General features: G+C 52.6%; 3 protein-coding genes and 1 long non-coding RNA gene across 5 annotated transcripts; all 4 read left to right on the forward strand.

Annotated features, from left to right (window-relative positions):
• The first annotated feature begins 1,013 nt into the window (after window positions 1-1,013).
• Window positions 1,014-2,408, forward strand: LOC110141572 (metallothionein-1E-like). Of its 2 annotated transcripts, none has more exons than XM_070451289.1 (3): window positions 1,014-1,142; window positions 1,753-1,818; window positions 2,185-2,408. In XM_070451289.1, exons 1-3 carry the CDS (start codon window positions 1,115-1,117, stop codon window positions 2,274-2,276), a joined length of 186 nt encoding a protein of 61 aa, XP_070307390.1. In that variant the 5' UTR covers window positions 1,014-1,114; the 3' UTR covers window positions 2,277-2,408. The 2 variants fall into 2 exon arrangements, with proteins under 2 accessions (XP_070307390.1, XP_020756176.2); XM_020900517.2 differs by having other exon boundaries at window positions 1,025-1,142; window positions 1,750-1,818.
• A 2,580-nt stretch (window positions 2,409-4,988) lies between these two features.
• Window positions 4,989-7,016, forward strand: LOC139030050 (metallothionein-1B). Its single transcript, XM_070451921.1, has 3 exons — window positions 4,989-5,106; window positions 5,790-5,855; window positions 6,784-7,016. Exons 1-3 carry the CDS (start codon window positions 5,079-5,081, stop codon window positions 6,873-6,875), a joined length of 186 nt encoding a protein of 61 aa, XP_070308022.1. The 5' UTR covers window positions 4,989-5,078; the 3' UTR covers window positions 6,876-7,016.
• A 3,831-nt stretch (window positions 7,017-10,847) lies between these two features.
• LOC110141575 (metallothionein-1E) lies at window positions 10,848-12,701 on the forward strand. Its single transcript, XM_020900520.2, has 3 exons — window positions 10,848-10,967; window positions 11,691-11,756; window positions 12,468-12,701. The coding sequence occupies exons 1-3, from the start codon at window positions 10,940-10,942 to the stop codon at window positions 12,557-12,559; spliced, it is 186 nt and encodes a 61-aa protein (XP_020756179.1). The 5' UTR covers window positions 10,848-10,939; the 3' UTR covers window positions 12,560-12,701.
• Window positions 12,702-16,062: 3,361 nt separating this feature from the next.
• Window positions 16,063-18,355, forward strand: LOC139029917 (uncharacterized). The gene is made up of 2 exons (XR_011482216.1): window positions 16,063-16,350; window positions 18,124-18,355. It is a non-coding gene; the product is annotated as an uncharacterized lncRNA (long non-coding RNA).
• The last annotated feature ends 286 nt before the right edge of the window (window positions 18,356-18,641 follow it).

An 18,641-nucleotide genomic window follows, 5' to 3' on the forward strand; every position in this document is an offset into this window, starting at 1 on the left:
ACTGATATTGAAGACACATCAAAGGAAAACTTGATCCTTGACATTTCTCCTTCTCTTGGGAAGCTGACTGGACTCAGATCCAGTGGCACTAATTCCTAGCTCTGTGGACAAGTTACTTAACATCCTTGTGACTTCCCTTCCCATCAGCGAAATGGGCTCATAAATAATAGTGTCCCTCTTTTAGATTCATTGTGAGGGATTAAAGATAAAAAAAAAAATTGAACCTGATGTGACACACACAAAATGCTGTCAAATAGTAATACTGAAAGGGAAACAATGACAAAATGGTATGTTATGTAAGGCTGGGTCTAAATATCACCTAAAAAAAATCCCTCTGGACGCATCCCACATTCTGAACATCTTTTCTGGAGTGAGGTGGGGTGGCTAGGCTGTAGAGATAACGCAAAGGACCCAGACAAATGTGCCCATATATCCCTTCAAACTAGAGAGGAGGAAGGATGGAAGTAGAGGCCGTTTCACTCAAAGTTTACACTCAAAGGAGACGCCGCCGGGCGCGCCTTGAATTGAGACAGAAAAACAGGGCCAAAGGCCTTCTGAGCACCGGGGGAGGAAATGCTAGGGTTTTTCCACCGCCCCCTTTCAGCAGGGACGTGAGCACAGGTTGGGGTTGCACACGGGCTCCGGAAAGGACGAACTTGAGAACTTGAGTACAAAGGAACGGGCGGCGAGGGTGCGGGGGAGGGGATTGGGGTGGCGAAGACCGATGATTGGGTTCTTGGAACAAAGGTGGCATCCTACCTTGGGGAAATTGGGAAAGGGCGGGCAGAGAAGCTGGGACACCGAGAGCAACCCGGCACCCCTTCCCTCCGCGAGTTCTCGTGCCAAAGAGGGCGGTCCGGGCACTGCGCACGGACCGAAGTCCTGCTCACTGAACCTGCGCTGGGCGGGCGCCGCCAGGTGCGCTCAGCCCAGCGCGGCGGAGCGGACCGCGCGGATCCACCGAGCGCGGCGGGCGGAGTGCAAGGCCGGGGCGGGGCCTCTGCGCCCGGGCCGCCTCCTCTGGGTATAAACTAAACCGCGCGTTCCTGGATTCCAACCGGCTAGAGTACCTCTTCTTTGCCACTTGCTTTGGACGGCCTCACCTCGTCTCCGAATGGACCCCAACTGCTCCTGCTCCACTGGTAAGGGATCCCTGGCTCCGGGACTTCCGATGTCCCCTCCCCAATACCAAGAAGTGTCCCTGGGTTTAGAAGAGGGAGTATTTTGGGTGAGCGTCTGTAGTTAACCCAGCATGTGCTTTCTACCACAACTAGCGCCTTCAGCTCCCATTAGAGCCTTCCCTTCCTCCTAGAGTCTTCCGTTTCAGAGGCAAGAGACCTGAGGCTCAAGGCTGCCCGGTCTCACATCATCCAGGTGTCACGAAGCCTCTGGGTCGGCTCCAGTGCTCTGTCCAGGCCTCCGTATTGCCTAGGCTGGGTGGGGGAGGGGATATTGCCCCTTCCCTTCCGGGCTCAGACAGAAGGTCCTGGCCATCAGATCCAGGCTTCCTGAATGGGCACCGGAGCCTAGGCTCATCCTTGGGGGTAAATGCAAGACAGTACATAGCCCTTTGCACCGAAGGGCAGAGCAGGGGGCTGGGGTGGGGGGTGGGGGAATGAGCCTTCTGTCTGTTCTGTGCTGGACGGGAGCTCCCAGGGCTGGTCCTGACCCAGGAGGAGGGGGAGGGCCCTGCCATGTCTGCAGTGGCTCCTCCTCCCCCCTGCTCACCGCTGGCCTTTCCCTCCCCAGCAGGCGGCTCCTGCAGCTGCGCCGGCTCCTGCACCTGCAAGGCCTGCAGATGTCTCTCCTGCAAGAAGAGTGAGTGTGGGGACTCCTCTGGAAACCCAGGGAGGTGGTGGGTGGGGAGTGCTGCAGCTTGGGGGAGGGAGGGAACCCAGAATGGGTTCTGAGTGCATGGTTCTGGGGTCCTGGCCCCCTTTTGCTGCTGGGCACCCACCTGTCACTGCTGCTTCTAACTTTCTGCCCTGTCCTGGGCTTAGATGGAGCCAGGCAGCCATTTCCTAGTAGGACTCAAATGCCAAAGGTCCTCCAAGCTGTCTTAGGGCATGTTTTTCTGCACTCAGGGTTCTCTAGGTCTGAGGGCTTTGCCACAGGGTTACTGTTGGGCAGGGAGGTGCCTGGGAAATGCATTGCTGACACCTGCTTTCCCCCATCTCTCCACAGGCTGCTGCTCCTGCTGCCCCGTGGGCTGTGCCAAGTGTGCCCAGGGCTGCATCTGCAAAGGAGCCTCAGACAAGTGCAGCTGTTGTGCCTGATGTCGGGGAGAGCCTGCTCCCGGGTATCAATGGAGGAATGTGGGCCAACCTGCATTTTATACAACTCTGACTTGATTGCTACATTCCCTTTCCTAGGAAATATGTGAATGGTAATAAAGGTTGTTGACACTATTCTGATTCAGCTTTCTTTTCTATGCATTCGGAATAAGGCCTTTTGTGCCATCCAGGGCTGCTGTAGGAGACTTGGATGAGAACTGTAGAGATGTGGCTACTAGAACAAAATGTTAATCCCTAATAAACTAAGTGTGCTGAGCAGATTCAGGGTCCCCTCCCTTCTCATGTCAAGGGTTAGTGGCTTCATTTTCCATCCTCTGATTGCCCTGAGTAACTTCAGTTCCTCATAGATTTTAGGCTTGATAGACTCTAAAGAAGTTGGACTCACACCCCTAGTTACCTACATCCCTACCTGGGGCTCTCAAACTCCCTGCACTGAAAGGCTAGTGTGAATTTTCTGGCTGTGGTTTCTATTTTCTATCTTCACAAACCTAAACGTTGGCAAAATAAAATTAAGTGAATTACTAATAAAAATTTACAAGGACACAAAATACAAAGTCCAATTATTGATTTGACAGATTTGAATAAATACATGGGGAACAGTAATACAAGAAAAATTTAACAAGTAACCATGTTTGTTCACCTGATACTAACACAGTATTGTAAATCAACTATAGTTCAGCTTAAAAAAGAAACAAACTACACATTTGTTCATCAAAGGTGTATGCTGAACACTGAAAACACTTTGGAGGTGTCCCATTATGTGGACCATCCATACCCGGAGTAGCTCCTCCCCACATCCCCACAGGGAGCATCCATCTCATTTGATCCAGTGCCAGAGACTGGAAACCTGCTACCTTTGAGAGCTCCCTGCAGTGAGTCGGCTCTAAGCTTCTGGAAGTTCCTTTAGGTCAGGCTGAACTCTGCTTTCAAAATCCAGCCCTTGGCTACTTGAAACCAGAAAAGTGGCTAGGAATTAGGAGGTAATGCCCAGTCATTTCCCAACAATAGGGAATATACCTGGAAACTGGCTCCTGATGAAGGACTTCATGTCTCCCTGTGCAGTGCAGTGTCACTTTCTGCAGTTACGAAGTTGTGGCTGTGTGTGTTTGGAAAGAGAGGGGTGCTGAGTGACTTGTAAACAATGGCCATAGCTGGTCCCTGCCCCCTCCACCCCCACAACATTTGGAGTGATCTGTTATTTGATAAAGAGAAAGTCACATGGCCCAAGTGTCAGGACCACACTCACCCACAGGTATCCTGTGTGAAGAGGGGATTTCTAGAGCCAGCCTATGCTGGGGGCATAGGTGCTGGTGTCAGGCAGTCCTGGTTCACTTAGGCAGTGGCATTTCTGCCACATATCCTGAATGAGTTTCTCAAATCCTCTAAGTCTCCATTTCCTATAAAAAGGAGGTTGTATCTCTACCTGGTATTAAGTGATAGTGGCCTAGCTCCCCACTAGGGCTTAATAAACAGTGTCTATTATGATCCTTCAGTTCACTGTGACTTTATTGGGACAGAATCTTGTTGAATCCCAAAAAGCTCTTGGGGAAAGGTGAGAGGTTAAAGTTTGATTGGAAATGTACGAATCCATTGCCAGGGGGAGTGTGGATGCCCTGCAACAGCCCCCCTTGGGTATGATGCTGCCACACCATTTGGACAACCACAAATTCAATGCCCACCCTTCATATCACATGACCTACCCATAACAGAGTGAACTTGCAGGGGATGGAGGGATTCTGCCAATTACCTAGAGTTTAAGCAACCTGCCCAAGGGCACACAGATCGTAGTCAAGAGGTCTGAATCCATACTACAGCTGTCTTGCCTCCTTGCCAAAGGTGAATAATTACGAGGTCATATTATGCTGAGCCCTGCCTCTCATTATTCAGAGCTGGCAGGCTTGCTAGAGACAGGCTAGTTGTGCTAACCGCAGAAAAGATGGGAGACTGAAGTCCAAGAGGTCATGGCTATGATCTTCCCTTCCTTGGGGTCATCATGCTTCCGGAACCTCCATCCTGGAATGGGGTGGACTGGCTAGGTTCAGGAAAACCCCTGAAAAGTTTAGGGCAAGAGCGCCCGGAAAGACGTGCCCATCCATCCATTTCAGTCGTGGAGAACAGAAGGAAGGATGGGAGGCAAAGGCCTGAGTGAGTTGGTCCTGGGGCTGTTAGAGAGACGCTGCCTAGGGCCCTTTGCTGGGACCAGGACAGGGAATGGTGGGGCAAGAGAGAGTGGAGAGCTTGGTGGTGAAGGTCACATCCGGCAGGGGGCTCTGCACACGACACACAGCTGCAGCTGTGCGTGGGATGTGAGCGCGAGACTAGGGTTGCACACTGGCTCCGGGAAGTGGCGAACCCGAAGATAACAGCGCGGGGGGCGGGGGTGGGGAAGATGGCAAAAACACAGAGGCTGGGTTCCCGGAAAAAGCCGGGAGCGGGGTGGCTACCATCCTCGGGAAAACTGGGAGGGGGCGGGCAGGGAGGCTAGGACACCGCGTACTTCCCGGCAAACTGTCCCTCCCCGCGGGCCGGGGCCAAAGGCGGCCCTCGGTGTGCAGCGGCCCCAAGGGCACTGGAAGACTCGTGCACTCGGCCCGCGCCGGGCTCACCGCCCCGCCCCGGGAGCTGTGGGCGGCGCGGGCGCGGAGCCTCCGGGCGGGTGCAGGCGGGGCGGGCCCTCTGCGCCCGGGCCGTCTCCTCCGGTTACAAACTGCGAGCGGGCTCCTCTACTCGACACGCCTCTCACCGGATGGGGTGTCTCTTCTTAGCCGCGTGTTTTTGCTCCAAATGGACCCTAACTGCTCCTGCCCCACTAGTAATAGACCCCTGGCTCTGGGCCTAGGGTGCCCCCTTCCCAGGCACTAGACAGATGTTCCGTGGGGTTAGACGACGGAGGATTCTGAATTTGAGCTAAACTGGACGCCCAGGGTTCACCCAGAAGTGCTTTCTTCCTAGCCAGGATCGAGAGAGCATTGCCCCCCCCCCCCCCCCCAATCATGCGGTTTGTGGGGTCTTAGTTCCTCCACCAGGGCTTGAACACCGGCCCTGAGCAGTGAGAGCAGGGGAATCCTAAGGACTGGACTCAGGGAATTCCTACTCTTATTTTTGAATGGAGAGTACTGAGGCTCCAGACTGTCCCTCTTGTCCTCACCCAGGGGGTCAGGGGACAGCTAGACTGGGACCCAGTGCTGGGTGGAGACCTTGGAGCTGCCAGGCTTTGATGGCAGGAGGGGACACGGTGCCTCTTGGGGTTCAGGACATAGACCTGGCCCCCAGTCCCGGTCAACCTGGGCTGGGTCTGGAGCCTGGGGCCTTCCCTGGGAAGGGGATCTTCTTTCCTGGGACCAGAAGAGAGGAGCTGGGGCTTCTCCATCTGGCTGAGTGGAGGGGAGCTCTCCCAGGGCTGGTCCCAACTCAGGAGGAGGGGGAGGGTCCTGCTGATGTCTGCGGTGGCTCCTCCTTCCTGCTGCTCACTACTGGCCTTTCCCTTCCTGGCAGGCGGCTCCTGCAGCTGCGCTGTCTCCTGCACCTGCAGGGCCTGCAGATGCCCCTCCTGCAAGAAGAGTAAGTGTGGGGCCTCCTCTGGGAACACGGGGTCTGGGCTGAGTCTGAGGAGGGACCCAGAGCTCAGCAGGGAGCAGGACTGACCAGACTTCCCTACATCACCCCCATCCCTCTGCACCAGCACTGAAACAGAATCTGAGCTGAAAGAGCCAGAGAGATGATTCTGTTCTAGCTTCTCATTCTAGAATGGCTTGAGAGAGGTCAGCGAATGGGGTCAAGGATGGAAACTAGACCTAGATCCCAGGTCTCTTGTCTCTGATGTCACCTTGTGAGCCTTCCAGTGTCCTGGACACTTTAGGTTCTTGAACTTGGTGACCAGGTGCGGTGTCTCTGCCCTGGGGGTGCAGTCCTTTGCTGCATGGGCAGCCCAGTCCTTCCCTGACCCCTGGTGAACAGCTGTGGCAGCAGTTTACCCCTCTCTGAACCTGACCACTTTCCTTACCTCACTGTTTCTGAGGGGTGTGTGCGTGCTTACTTCACTGTCTGTTCGCTTCAGTCATGTCTCTTTGTGACCCTAATGGACTGTAGCCATCCATGCTCCTCTGCCCATGGATTCTCCAGTCAAGGATACTGGAGTGGGTTGCCATGCCCTCCTCCAGGGGATCTTCCAAACCCAGGGATGAAGCCCACATCTCTTATGTCTCCTGCATTGGCAAAGGGTTCTTTACCACTAGGGCCACCTAGGAAGCCCTCTGAGGAATGGCAGCTGTCCTTTCACTGCCCCTAAAGGTCCCACCACAGTCTCTAGGCTCTCTGCCCTGTCCTGAACCCAGAGCAATTTTCAGAGTGTCAGAGACGAATTTCTTCAGATAGAGCATACTTTCCTAAGGTCCTCAGGGCCTGGGGTCAGCTTGTGCCAGGCTTGCTGTTGGGAAGGGTGGTTTCACATGTTTCACATAATGTTATCTTTCACTGTCACTCCCCCCAGGCTGCTGCTCTTGCTGCCCCGTGGGCTGTGCCAAGTGTGCCCAGGGCTGCGTCTGCAAAGGGGCCTCGGACAAGTGCAGCTGCTGTGCCTGAAGGCGGGGAGAGCCAGCCCCAGGTATCCACAGAGCAACCATGACAAACTTGTATTTCACAATTTTTTCTCACTACCTTGATGCGATACGACATTCTTTTTTCTATAAAATATATGAATTGTAATAAATCTTGTTGACTCTATTCTGGCTTCTGTTTTTGTTTGCGTGTCTTGCATGGAAATGCAGACTTGGGTTCTGCACCTAACCAGTTGCCCCTAAGACACTGAGTAAACAGATCAGGTTACCTCTCTGAGCTTTGGCTTCTCAGGTAAAAGGGGACATGTCCTCCAAGTGAATATAAAGGCATTGGGCACATACAGGTCCTCACTGTCCTCATTATTTTAAGTGTCGATGACGGGGAAACTCCTCAATTTCTCATTTTCACTCTCTGGGCTTCTTCCCCTACCAAAGTTCAAGCCTCAGCATTATTAGGTTTGTAGGTTTTGAAAGTACTCAGACTGGGTGAAATCCGAACCCTAATTGTTTTACTTCTACATAGGGCTTGCTTCTGAAGCACTGCTGAAGGGCCAGTTTTTATTTTCTAATGCTCACAGATTTAAACTTTGGTATATGTACTAAAAAAATTTTAGAGGTCACAGTGTAAAAAAAACAACCCATTTTTAGATTCAGTACACAGAATTTCATCAATCTATGAAGAACCAATAAGAAAATTTAAGAGTTTTAAATGCTACACATATGTTCGTCGAAGCCGTGGATAAGCCTTCCTGGAAGTGCTTCACTAATGCCCCACTGTGTGGACCACACACACCTGAAGTAGCTCTTGCCCCCACATGCCCGCAGGGAACATCAGCCTTGGCTTGCCCAGGGTCACTGACGGGACAGCCACCACCCCTAGCCAGCTTCCTGTGGTGAGTTGGCTTAGAATCTTTGGGAGTTCTTCCCTAGGGCAGGCTGAAATCTGTCCCTCTCTCAAAATCCAGCCCTTGGCTACATGAAAGCAGCAAAGTGACTGTGAAAGTGGAAGGAGTCACCACCCAGTTATTTCCCATGAAGAGGGCGTGTACCTGAGAACTGGCTCCAGGTGAAGGACTTCATGTCCACAAGGTGATAGCTATTCCCCAGTTTGGAGGGCGAGGTGGTGGTCATTAGGCTGGAGGGAGGAGCCCAGTGACTTGTTATTTATATCAAAGCTCACTGCCCCTGGCCATTTGTGGAGGGTATTGCCATTATTTTTTTTAAAATGCAGGAATCTTTTAATAGTAAAAGGACACTTAAAGTAAGTCATGTGCGTGCCTGTGTGCTCAGGTGGCTCAGCTGTGCCTGACTCTTTGTGAGCCCAGGATCTGTTTTCCCCCCAGGCTCCTTGGTTCATGAAATTTTCCAGGCAAGAATACTGGAGTAGGTTTCCCCTTCCTACTCCAGGGTATTGCTATTTGTTGTACAATCTCACCCCCCGCCCCCCGCCCCGCAAAATAAAACAAACCATAAAACAAGTCACTTGGCCTAGAAGTTAGAACCACACTTGCCCACAGATTTCCTGTGTGAAGAGGGGATGGTTTTGGTGTCAGGCATCCTTGTTTACAACTACCTGGCCACTATCTGACTTGTGCATGTATTTGATACTGCCTGAGCCTCCATTTTCACATGTGTATAACGGAGATTACATCTCAACGGCAGGGGCATAAATGGGATAGTGGTGATTCCTAGATATGACTTTAGGAAGTGGTCATTATAATCACTTTACCCACAAAATTTTGTGGATATGTGGCGAATCCACTGAGGCCCCAACAAACTGCTAGAAAATGGCTCATGGATTTGGGAGGATTCCCCAGGACTGAGGCTGGGAATGGGTTGGAACCTTGCTGACTGAGTGCCAGGGGAGTGGGGATGCCCTCCAATGACACCCACAGGATAAGACCCTACACAGTGTCAGGACAGACTCAGAAGACTTTCCCATCCTTCATGTCATTTGAGCTGCACAGGAACCAGTGCCAGAATAAATGCGCAGGGGCTGGGGTCATTGTACCATCTTCCAGAGAGGCTAAGCAAGCTGCCCAAGGACACACAGTCAGAAGTCAGAAGACTGAACCTATACTACAGCTGTCTCACCTCCTGGCCACACACTGCTGGTTACAATGTCCCTGGAGGCTGAATCCTGCCTCTCCCTATTCAGAGCCGCAAGGGTGCCCAGAGATGGTCCAGTTATGTTCCTGGCTGGAGAGATGGGAGACTGAGGGCCAGAGAGGTCACAGAGCTATGCAGAGGGTTCTGACTGCCAGTTCAGTGCTCTCCCACGGCTCCTTTCATGCCAGGTGTTCCGTGTCCTCACCTGTTGTGAGATGTCATGGTGCCCAGTAGGGGGTGAGGGCAAGGGGGCTGCCATCAGCCTGCATGAGTGCCGGTCCCACCTGTGTCACATCCACATGACATAACCTCTGTGCTTCAGTCTCATCTGCTTTAAGAGGCAAAATAATAGTGTCTGGCTCTTAGGATTAAATAATTAAATATTTGCAAAGAAATTGGAATGAAACCTGGCACACAGTCAGCAATACAGTAATATCAGCTACTCTTATCAGTTGAAGCATAGGATATATTTCTCTACATCCAGACCAATAAGCTGGAGCTGGTGTGCTAGCTGAGTGTTCTCTCTTGTTCTCATCAAATATGGGAGTGGATGACTAGTTTCCCTAAGAGGGTTATGCCACTCTTCCAACAAAAAGGGGCTGGCACTAGGGATGTCAAGCCATCAGCAAGACAGTCCGAGTTCTCCTAACAAAATACTGAAGGATTCTTCCATTTCTGCTGTCACCTGCACCAAGATTTTACTTAACATTTTATATACATATAAATTTATTTACATGAAAAGCAAACTCTTTAATGCTATGAAGATCAATTTACTTCTAGACATTGATGGTAGCCACTAAGACATATATGAATTCCTTTCGTACTACTTCGGCATCCATGACTGAGCTAATGCAGTAGAGAAGTGCTGAACACACACCTCTGGGCCACAGGGAAGCTTCCTCACTGACTCGTTTCCTTAAGAAGAGATAGGAATAGCATTTGGGGCACCATATCCCAGCACTGTGACCTTGGGTTAGTAGCGTCCTTGGACTGGATGTACTTTTTGCTTTGGGAAACAAGCTCCCAAGTAGTATTTCCCTTTACCTGTTAAAATTCAAAGAGGAAAAGTGATGAAACAAGGCTTGGCATAGACTCTCTGGTATGTAATTGTCAGGACTACTCAAAGGGAAATACTCACTGTCTTACTTCGTTATTGAATGCCAGGTCTGCCTATCACTTACAAGGATGCTTTCCCTAGGGGGCATCGTATGACTAGGGAACCTCCATCCTGGAGCCGGGTGGACTGGCTAGGCAGTGGATTCGGTGGGTAAACGTGCCCATTCATCTATTCAGTCGTGGAGAATGTAAGGAAGGCTGGGAGACAAAAGGCTGAGTTCGCTGCTGGGCTGTTACAGGAGAAACTAGAGAAACTCTGTTCAAAGTCCACGGTGGGGGCTGTGGGAAGACATATTAGGGAAGCGGGGTTCAGGGGATTGATGGTGAAGCTCACGTCCATCACGGGTCTCTGCACACGACACACGGGCTCCAGCCAAGCCTGGGATGTGAGCACGAGGCTCGGGTTGCGCATGGGCTCCGGGAAAGGGTGAAAGCAAAGACAAGAGTTGCAGGGGCGGGGAAGGCTGCGAGGACTCAGGGGCTGGGTTCCTGTAAACGCCGGGAACACCGATGGCTGCCCACATCGTGGAAAGCTGGGAAGGGGCGGACAGGAAGCCTGGAGCGCTACTTGTTGCTCCGGACAAAGTCCCTCTGCGTTGGGGGCGAGTAGGGGGAAGGAGGCGTTTCGGTGCGCACGTAGCCCTGCCGCGTTCCGGGAATCTTGCGCTCGGCCGCGCATAGTGCTCACCGCCCAGCCCGGGCGCAGAGGGCGGCGTGGGTGCAGGCGGGGGCAGACCCTCTGCGCCCGGCCCGCCTCCTGTGGGTATAATAGCGCTCGGCTCCTGGGCTCCAACACGCCTCCCACTGGATCAGTGGATCTGCTCTGCCACTAGCTCTGGACCTCGGACCTCGCCTTTTCTCCAAATGGACCCGAACTGCTCCTGCCCCACTGGTAAGGGTCCCTTGGCGTTGAGCCCTAGGATGCGCGCTTCCAGGCGTAGGACAGAAAGTCCCGGCAGCTAGAGAAGGGAGGATGTGGAGTTTGTGCTCAGGGGACTTCTGTCATTGGACCAATGGTTTTTCCTAGTCAGAATTATGAGAGCATTTATCTCCCTTTGCCACTCCCCGCCCCCTCCCCCCCCCCCCCGCCCCACCTTTTTGCTGTTTTTAGTTTGTCGTCTTGCACGGGTGCTGGATCTTATTTCCCCGATCAGGGACGGAACCCCGTGTCTCCCCGCAGTGGCAGCGGGGAGTCTTAACCACGGGGGAAATCCCTGCTTCTTATTGAATTGAATGTACTGAGGTTCCAGCCCATCCTTGTCCTCACCCACCTGGTCAGGGGACAGCTCGACCGGGACCCAGTGTTGCGAGGAGGCCTTGGAGCTGCCGGGCCTTGCTGGGCGGTGGGGACATGGGGCCTCTTGAGCTCCAGGACAGAGACTTGGCCCCCACCCACAGTCACCCTGGGCTGGGTCTGGAGCCTGGGGGCTTCCCTGGGGAGTAAATCAGGAGGGGACCTACTTTCCTGGAACCGGAAGAGAGAAGCTGGGGCTTCTCTATCTGCCTGAGTGTACTGGGCACTCCAGCGCTGGTCCTGACGCATGAGGACGGGAAGGGGGCCTGCTGATGGAGCCCTCCCTGCCCTGCTCACCGCTGGCCTTTCCCTCCCCAACAGGCGGCTCTTGCAGCTGCGCCGGCTCCTGCACCTGCAAGGCCTGCAGATGTCTCTCCTGCAAGAAGAGTGAGTGTGGCCCCTTCTCTGCGAACCTGGGGTCTGGGCTGAGAGGGACCCAGAGCTCAGCAGGCAGGAGCAGGACACTGACCACCCTTCCCTACATGTCCTGTGCCCGCCCCCCACCCTCAGCACTGAAACAGATTGAGACCCACACAAGCCATAAGGATTGTTCAATACCAACCTCTCATTCTCAAAAGGTTAACTGGTAAACTGAGCCCATAGAAGTCACATAATAGTGTCGAGGATGGATCGGAGACTAGAACCCAGGTCTCCTTTCTCTGATGCCACTTTGTGAACCCTCCAGTGTCCTGAGTTCTTCATATTGAACTTGGTGACCATGTGTAGCTTCTCGGAACCATGTCCTTTGCTGCAGTGCAGCCCAGAGCATACCTGGTCTTCCTGGGACCAGCTCTGTAACTAGTCTGCCTCCTCTCTGACCCTGAAGACTCTTTCACTTCCTGGGATGCTTCTAAGGGGGGCCTTCCCTTGGTCCCGAGGCCCTGTCACTGTCTCTCCAAGGCCCTCTGACTATTCTGTACTCACATGGGGCAGGGCAGCCTTTTCCTTTAGTCACAGAGCAAATTTCTTAAGACAGCTCTCTATCCTGAAGTCAGAGTCTTCTAGGCCTGGAGGAGGAGCCTGTGGCAGGTCTGCTCTTGCGAAAGGCGTTTTGGTGTAATATTATCTCCGACTTTCACTCTCTCCTTTCTTCCCCAGGCTGCTGCTCCTGCTGCCCCGTGGGCTGTGCCAAGTGTGCCCAGGGCTGTGTCTGCAAAGGGGCCTCGGACAAGTGCAGCTGCTGCGCCTGATACCCAGGAGAGCCTGCCCCAGTGGTCAATAGAGCAACCATGACAAATTTATATATATATATATATTTTCATACAACCTGACCTGGTGCTACATTTCCTTTTCCTGTGAGACATGTGATTTCTAGTAAAGTTTTTGACTTTATTCTGGCTCTGTTTTCCTTTGTTTGTCTTGGACAAAGAGACTCCATGCCTATGAGGACTGGGGGTGGGGAACGGACCGGAAGTGCAGAGAACTGGGCTCTGGACCAAATATTAGCCTCTAACACACTGAGGGTCTTAGCAGGTCAGGCTACCTCTCAGAGCTTCGGTTTCTCAGTTCAAAAGGAAAACTTTGTCCACATGACACAATGACATCGGGCAGGTACTGGTTTCCCCTCTGTTCTCATTGTATTGATGGCTCAGAAACTTCAGTTTCTTTAAATTCTGTGGGGAGTTGTGACAACCTCAGTCCTTGGTGATGTGAATCTTCAAAAGTACTCACAGGGGATGCTATTTAATGCTCCTCTTGTTTGATTTCCATGTTTTAGCTTGCTTCTAAAACACTAAAATGATCGGTTTTTATTTTCTACCACACTTTTATTTTGAAAAATAAAAAATGGATTACTAAAAAATTGTTAAAATCTACAGTATGTAAAACCTACTTTAGGATTCAACACATAATAAGCAACATTAATATATGAAGATGATAACTTTGAAAAGTTTGTGATTTTTATATGTTCATTGAAGGCATTCATGGGCTCTAGAAACACTTTACAAATGCCCCACTGTGTGAGCAAACACGCCTGAGATGCTGGGCTTGGCATCCCCAGAGGGAACATCAGTCTTGGCTTGGCCAGTTCCAGTGATAAGATACCTGTTTTTCCTGAGAGCTCCCCGTGCTGACCTGGCTCTGAATCTTTGAAAATTCCTCCCTAAGTCAGGCTGAAATCCACCCTTCCTTGAAATTTAGCCCTTTGCTACTTGAAACCCACAAACTAATTTAAATTTAGAGGGAATTTCCCATCTTTTTCCCAGCAAAAGTGAGTGTACCTGAGACTTGGTACCAGATAGAGGACTTCATGTCTTCCCCGGCACATGATGGCTATTCTGCAGTTTGAAGGGAGGGAATTTCCCATCTTTTTCCCAGCAAAAAGTGAGTGTACCTGAGAGTACCAGATAGAGGACTTCATGTCTTCCCCGGCACATGATGGCTATTCTGCAGTTTGAAGGGCCTGGTGGTGTTTAATAGGGAGCAGTGTGTGCTGCCATGCGTGCGTGCTAAATCGCTTCAGTCCTGTCTGACTCTGCCACCCGACGAACTAGCCTGCCAGGCTCCCATGTGCTGAGTGAATGGTAATCCATTCCAGGTGTCCCACCCCCTGGCGGTCGCTGGAGGGAATTACTATTTGATGTTCAAGAGAAAGGGGAGTCTTGTGATTCAGAACTCAGGATGCAGATTGCCTACATGTGCCCAGTGCGAAGAGCCAGCCTGCGCTGAGTGCATGGGTATGAGGGAGTCAGGCATCCTTGCTAACAATCACCTTGCCAGTTCCTGACGGAGGCAAGTTATTGATACTCTGGGATTCCATTTCCTCCTTCCTATAAAAAAAGATAAAAGGACTTCCCTGGTGGTTCAGGGGTAAAGAATCCACCTGCCAATCCAGAAGAAACAGGTTGGATCCTTGATCTGGGAAGATCCCACATGCCATGGAGCATCTAAGCCTCCTGATCAGCTGTGTGCCACAATTGATGAGCCTGTGCGCTAAAGCCTGTGCTCCCCAACGAGGAGCCAACACAATGAGAAGTCCACGAATTACAACTAGAGAAAGCCTGAGCACAGCAAGGAAGACCCAGCACAGCCAAATATAAATAAATCATTAATTTAAAAGATGATATTTCAGTGTGGGGGAATAAAGGTGACAGTGACTTGGTTCCAAGCACAGGCTTCCCGAATGGTGTCCATTATGATCTCTATATCCACACGGACATTAATGCAGTTCCCAATAGGCACCTGGAGAAAGGCTCATTGGTTTGCAACCATGCTCAGGATGAGGCCACACACAGATAGGAACCTTGATTATCCGGTGCCCACAGGGCCTGTGCATATCCTCCAATAAGCTCCACAGACTAAGTCACTGTACCACCATTTGAGCAAACTCAGTGAACCTGCATGGTCTGGAGTGACTGCTAGTTACAAAGAGGTAACACAACTTGCCTAAGGTCACACCACAGTCAGAGGACTGAACCTAAACTACCGTCTTACCTCCTGGCCATGCCACGCTGTGTTGATAATGCTGCTGCTGGATGCTGACCCTGCCTCTCCTTATTCAGAGCTGTAAGGGTGCTCAGACACAGTCCAGGTGTGCTTCTGGCTGGGGAGATGGGAGGATGAAGCCAGAGAGCTCACCGTGTACACAGAGGGTCCTGACAGCCACGTCAGTGCTTTCCCACTGCTGCTTCTGTGCCAGGTGTTCATGTGCTCACCCGTCCCGGGATGACGTAGTGCCTGGTGTGGGGTCAGGGTAGGAGGCTGCAGGCAGCCTGCAAGTGTCAGCCCAGCCTGTGTCATTAGCCACATAACCTCTCTGTGCCTCAGTCTCTTCTGCTCTAAAGGGCAAAATCACAGTGCCTGGCTCTCAGGATGAAAGAATGTAATACATTGGCAGACTGCCAAAATGTGTTTGGCACTTAGTGAGTATCTATAATATCAACTATTTATTTATTATGATTATTAACATAAGAACCATTTTCCTTCTTCCAGAGAATCAAGCAAGGACAGGAGGCTTAGTTCCGGGTTCTGTGTCATCCTCATCAACCCTGCGAGCATGTGACCAGTTCCCCTCAGAGGGTTACCCTCCATTCAGGAAAAGAGGCATTAACCCTAGAGATAGAAGGCCATAAGCAAGACAGTCTGGGTCCTCCTAACAGATACAGAAGGATCCTGCCGTTTCTGCTCTCACCTGCCTCAGGATTTCCTTACCATTTTCTTCTCAATGATTCATATTTTCTTGGGTATATCATATGCAAAATAAAGCTACATGAAAAGTTCATTATATGAAAAATGACCACTACTGAAAAGGAGAGTAAGACCGTAGCCAGAAAATCATATATACATTCCTTTTCTTTCTCATGTGTCACTCCCAGGATTGAGCCTTACACAGTGAGAAGTGCTGAACACACAGTTCCGGCTCAAAGGGAGGCTTTCTCACTGATGCTCTTTCAATTGGGAAGTGACAAAAAACCAGAAGGGAATAACTTCCCAGCACTGTGAGCCTGCCTGAGTAGCCTCTTTGTACTGTGTGCAGTTTTGCCTTTGAGAAAGGTAGTCCTAACTAGTATTTCCCTTTGGGGTCACTGTGAGAATTCAAAAAGTAAAGGTAATAAACAAGGCTTGGCACAGTCTCCAAGGCATGTAATTGTCAGGAAATTGTCAGCAATACTGACAGGGTAATTACCCACTCAACTTTCTTATTGAATGCCAGGTCTGTCTATCTTCCTGGGGGGCATCCTATGATTAGGGAACCTCCATCCTGGAGTGCAAAAGCCCCGTTACAGTTGAGGGAAGCCGCTGGAAACCTGAGGCAAAGGGGCCCCTGGAGAAACGCGCCATTCTCTCTTCCGGAAAGGAAAACGGAAGTGAGGACCAGAAGCCTAAGGAAATGTGGGTCGCGGAGCTGTTACAGGAAAACGGCCGCGAAAGGACCGTGGTGGGGACCGAGGCAGGCCATGACTGGGGACCTCGGGGAAGGGGAAGTGGTGGCGAGGGTCACCTCCCCCTTGGGTCTGGGGCACCACTCCCCAGCCTCAGCCAGGTGGGACACGAGCGAGCGGGAGGCGGGGGTGGTTCACTGGCGCCAGGCAAGGGCGACCCAGAGGCCGGCGGCGCGGGGGCTGTGGCCGGGAAGCGGCGAGGACACAGGAGCCGTGTTCCCAGACGCCCGGGAACAGGTTGTTGCTCACGTGGCGAACATGGGGACGGGAGGCCGGGGAGGCTGGGACACCGCTTACCGCTGGGCGCCGGGCACCTCAGCTCCAGGCCCCTCCGATTCAGCCAGCACTGAAGTGCAGCGGCGCTCTGCCGGGGTGCTGTGGGCGGGGCGGGCGCAGGGGGCGGGGCCTCTGCTCCCCTCGGAACGCAGGCCAGGCTCTGGCCTCCAAGCCCTGGCACTGGACCAGTGCGTCTGCTTCACCACTGCTTTGGACCTTGGACCTCGCCTTTCCTCCTGATGGACCCCAAGTGCTCCCGCCCCACTGGTGAGGGGCCCCTGGATTTGAGCCCTACTGATGCCTGCTTCCGAGGCACAGGACGGAGGGTCCCTAGGGTTGCAGAAGGGAGTGTGTGAGGTTTGATCCCGGGGGGACTCCTGTCACTTGCTGCTCCAGGAATGTCTGCCTAGCCAGACTCCTGAGAGCATTTCAGCTCCCCTTGGCCTCTATTCTAAATCTGAGGGCACGGGGCCCTACACTGTTCTTCTCCTCACCCAGGGGGTCAGGGGACAGCAAGACCGGAACCCAGTTCTATGAGAAAGGCTTGGAGCTGCCAGGCTTCGATGGCAGGAGGGGACATGGTGCCTCTTGGGGTTCAGGACATAGACCTGGCCCCCTGCCCTGGTCAACCTGGGCTGGATCTGGAGCCTGGGGCCTTCCCTTGGAAGGGGATCTTCTTTCCTGGGACAGGGAGAGAGGAGCTGGGTCTTCTCCATTTGGCTGAGTGCAGGGGCCCACTCCCAGGGCTGGTCCTGACCCAGGAGGAGGGGGAGGGCCCTGCTGATGTCTGGGGTGGCTCCTCCTCCCACCTGCTCACTGCTGGCCTTTCCCTTCCTGGCTGGAGGCTCCTGCAGCTGCACTGGCTCCTGGTCCTGCAAGGCCTGCAGATGCCCTTCCTGCAAGAAGAGAAGAGTGCAGGGCCTCCTCTGGAAACGGGGCTGAGCTGAGTCCTAGGAGGGACCCAGAGCTCAGCAGGCGGGAGCAGGTCACTAACCGCACTTTCTGGCACCCCCTCACTGGGAACTGATTCTCAATCACCTGCAATCACCTCAGAGATAACTGAGCATCAAGCTCTCACTAGGGAATGGGGAAACGGAGGCCTGCATGGTCCCAACCAAACAAAGTCAGACCCATCACTAGATCTAGTACTGCCTCCTGATTTTGGTTTCTGAATCCCCTCATGCACTGAAGCACCTTAGGGACATGAGCTGGTGACCATGTGTGGCTTCTCTGACCTGGTTCTGCTCTTTCCTGTGGAAGCAGCCCAGACCATCCCTATTCCCACTGGGAGGTGCTCTGTGAGGGTCACGGCCTCTACCTTGCCCTGGGGGACCTTCCTTCTTAAGTGATGGACTGGGAGCTGGCTTCCTCTTGTCCCCAGATGCCCTGGTCACTGTCTCTCTGAGGCCCTGTGCCCTGTCCTGGGCAAACATGCGGCAGGAAAGCTGTACCCGGTAACCGACAGCAATGACGTCAGGACAGCGGACTCCGTGAAAGTCAGGGTCTGGGCGTCACGGCAGCTTGTGTCAGGCCTGCTGGTGGGAAGGGTGTTGCTGGATAACGTGTGCTCTGACTTTACCTTGCCGTTGCTTCCCCAGGCTGCTGCTCCTGCAGCCCTGTGGGCTGTGCCACGTGTGCCCAGGGCTGTGTCTGCAAAGGGGCCCTCGGACAAGTGCAGCCACTGCGCCTGACGTAGGGGCGACCCTGCCCCAGGTGTCCATAGAGCAACCAGGACCAACCTGCAGTTTCTTCCTTTTCATACAACCTGACTTGATGCCACGTTCCTGTTTCTATGAAACACCTGAGTGATAATAAGCGTTGTTGACTTTATCCTGGCCCTGTTTTCCTTTGTTTGTCTTAGACACAAAAAGTTCATATCCATGAGGACAGGGGTGATGAACTGGACCAGAAGCCCATAGACCTGGGTTCTGGAGCAGAGTGTAGCCTCCCCACCACCCCCAACTCAGTGTCTTAGCAGGTCACCTCTCATATTTTCAGTTTCTCAGCTCAAAATGAAAGCATTGTCCAGATGACTACGGCTTCTGAGAAACGTAGGGTTTCACTGTATTCGTGTTAAGAGTATGGACTGCAGAGAAGGTTCTCCATTTCTCATTTT

Source organism: Odocoileus virginianus, chromosome 20 (assembly GCF_023699985.2).
Source record: "Odocoileus virginianus isolate 20LAN1187 ecotype Illinois chromosome 20, Ovbor_1.2, whole genome shotgun sequence".
NCBI classification, from domain to species: domain Eukaryota; kingdom Metazoa; phylum Chordata; class Mammalia; order Artiodactyla; family Cervidae; genus Odocoileus; species Odocoileus virginianus.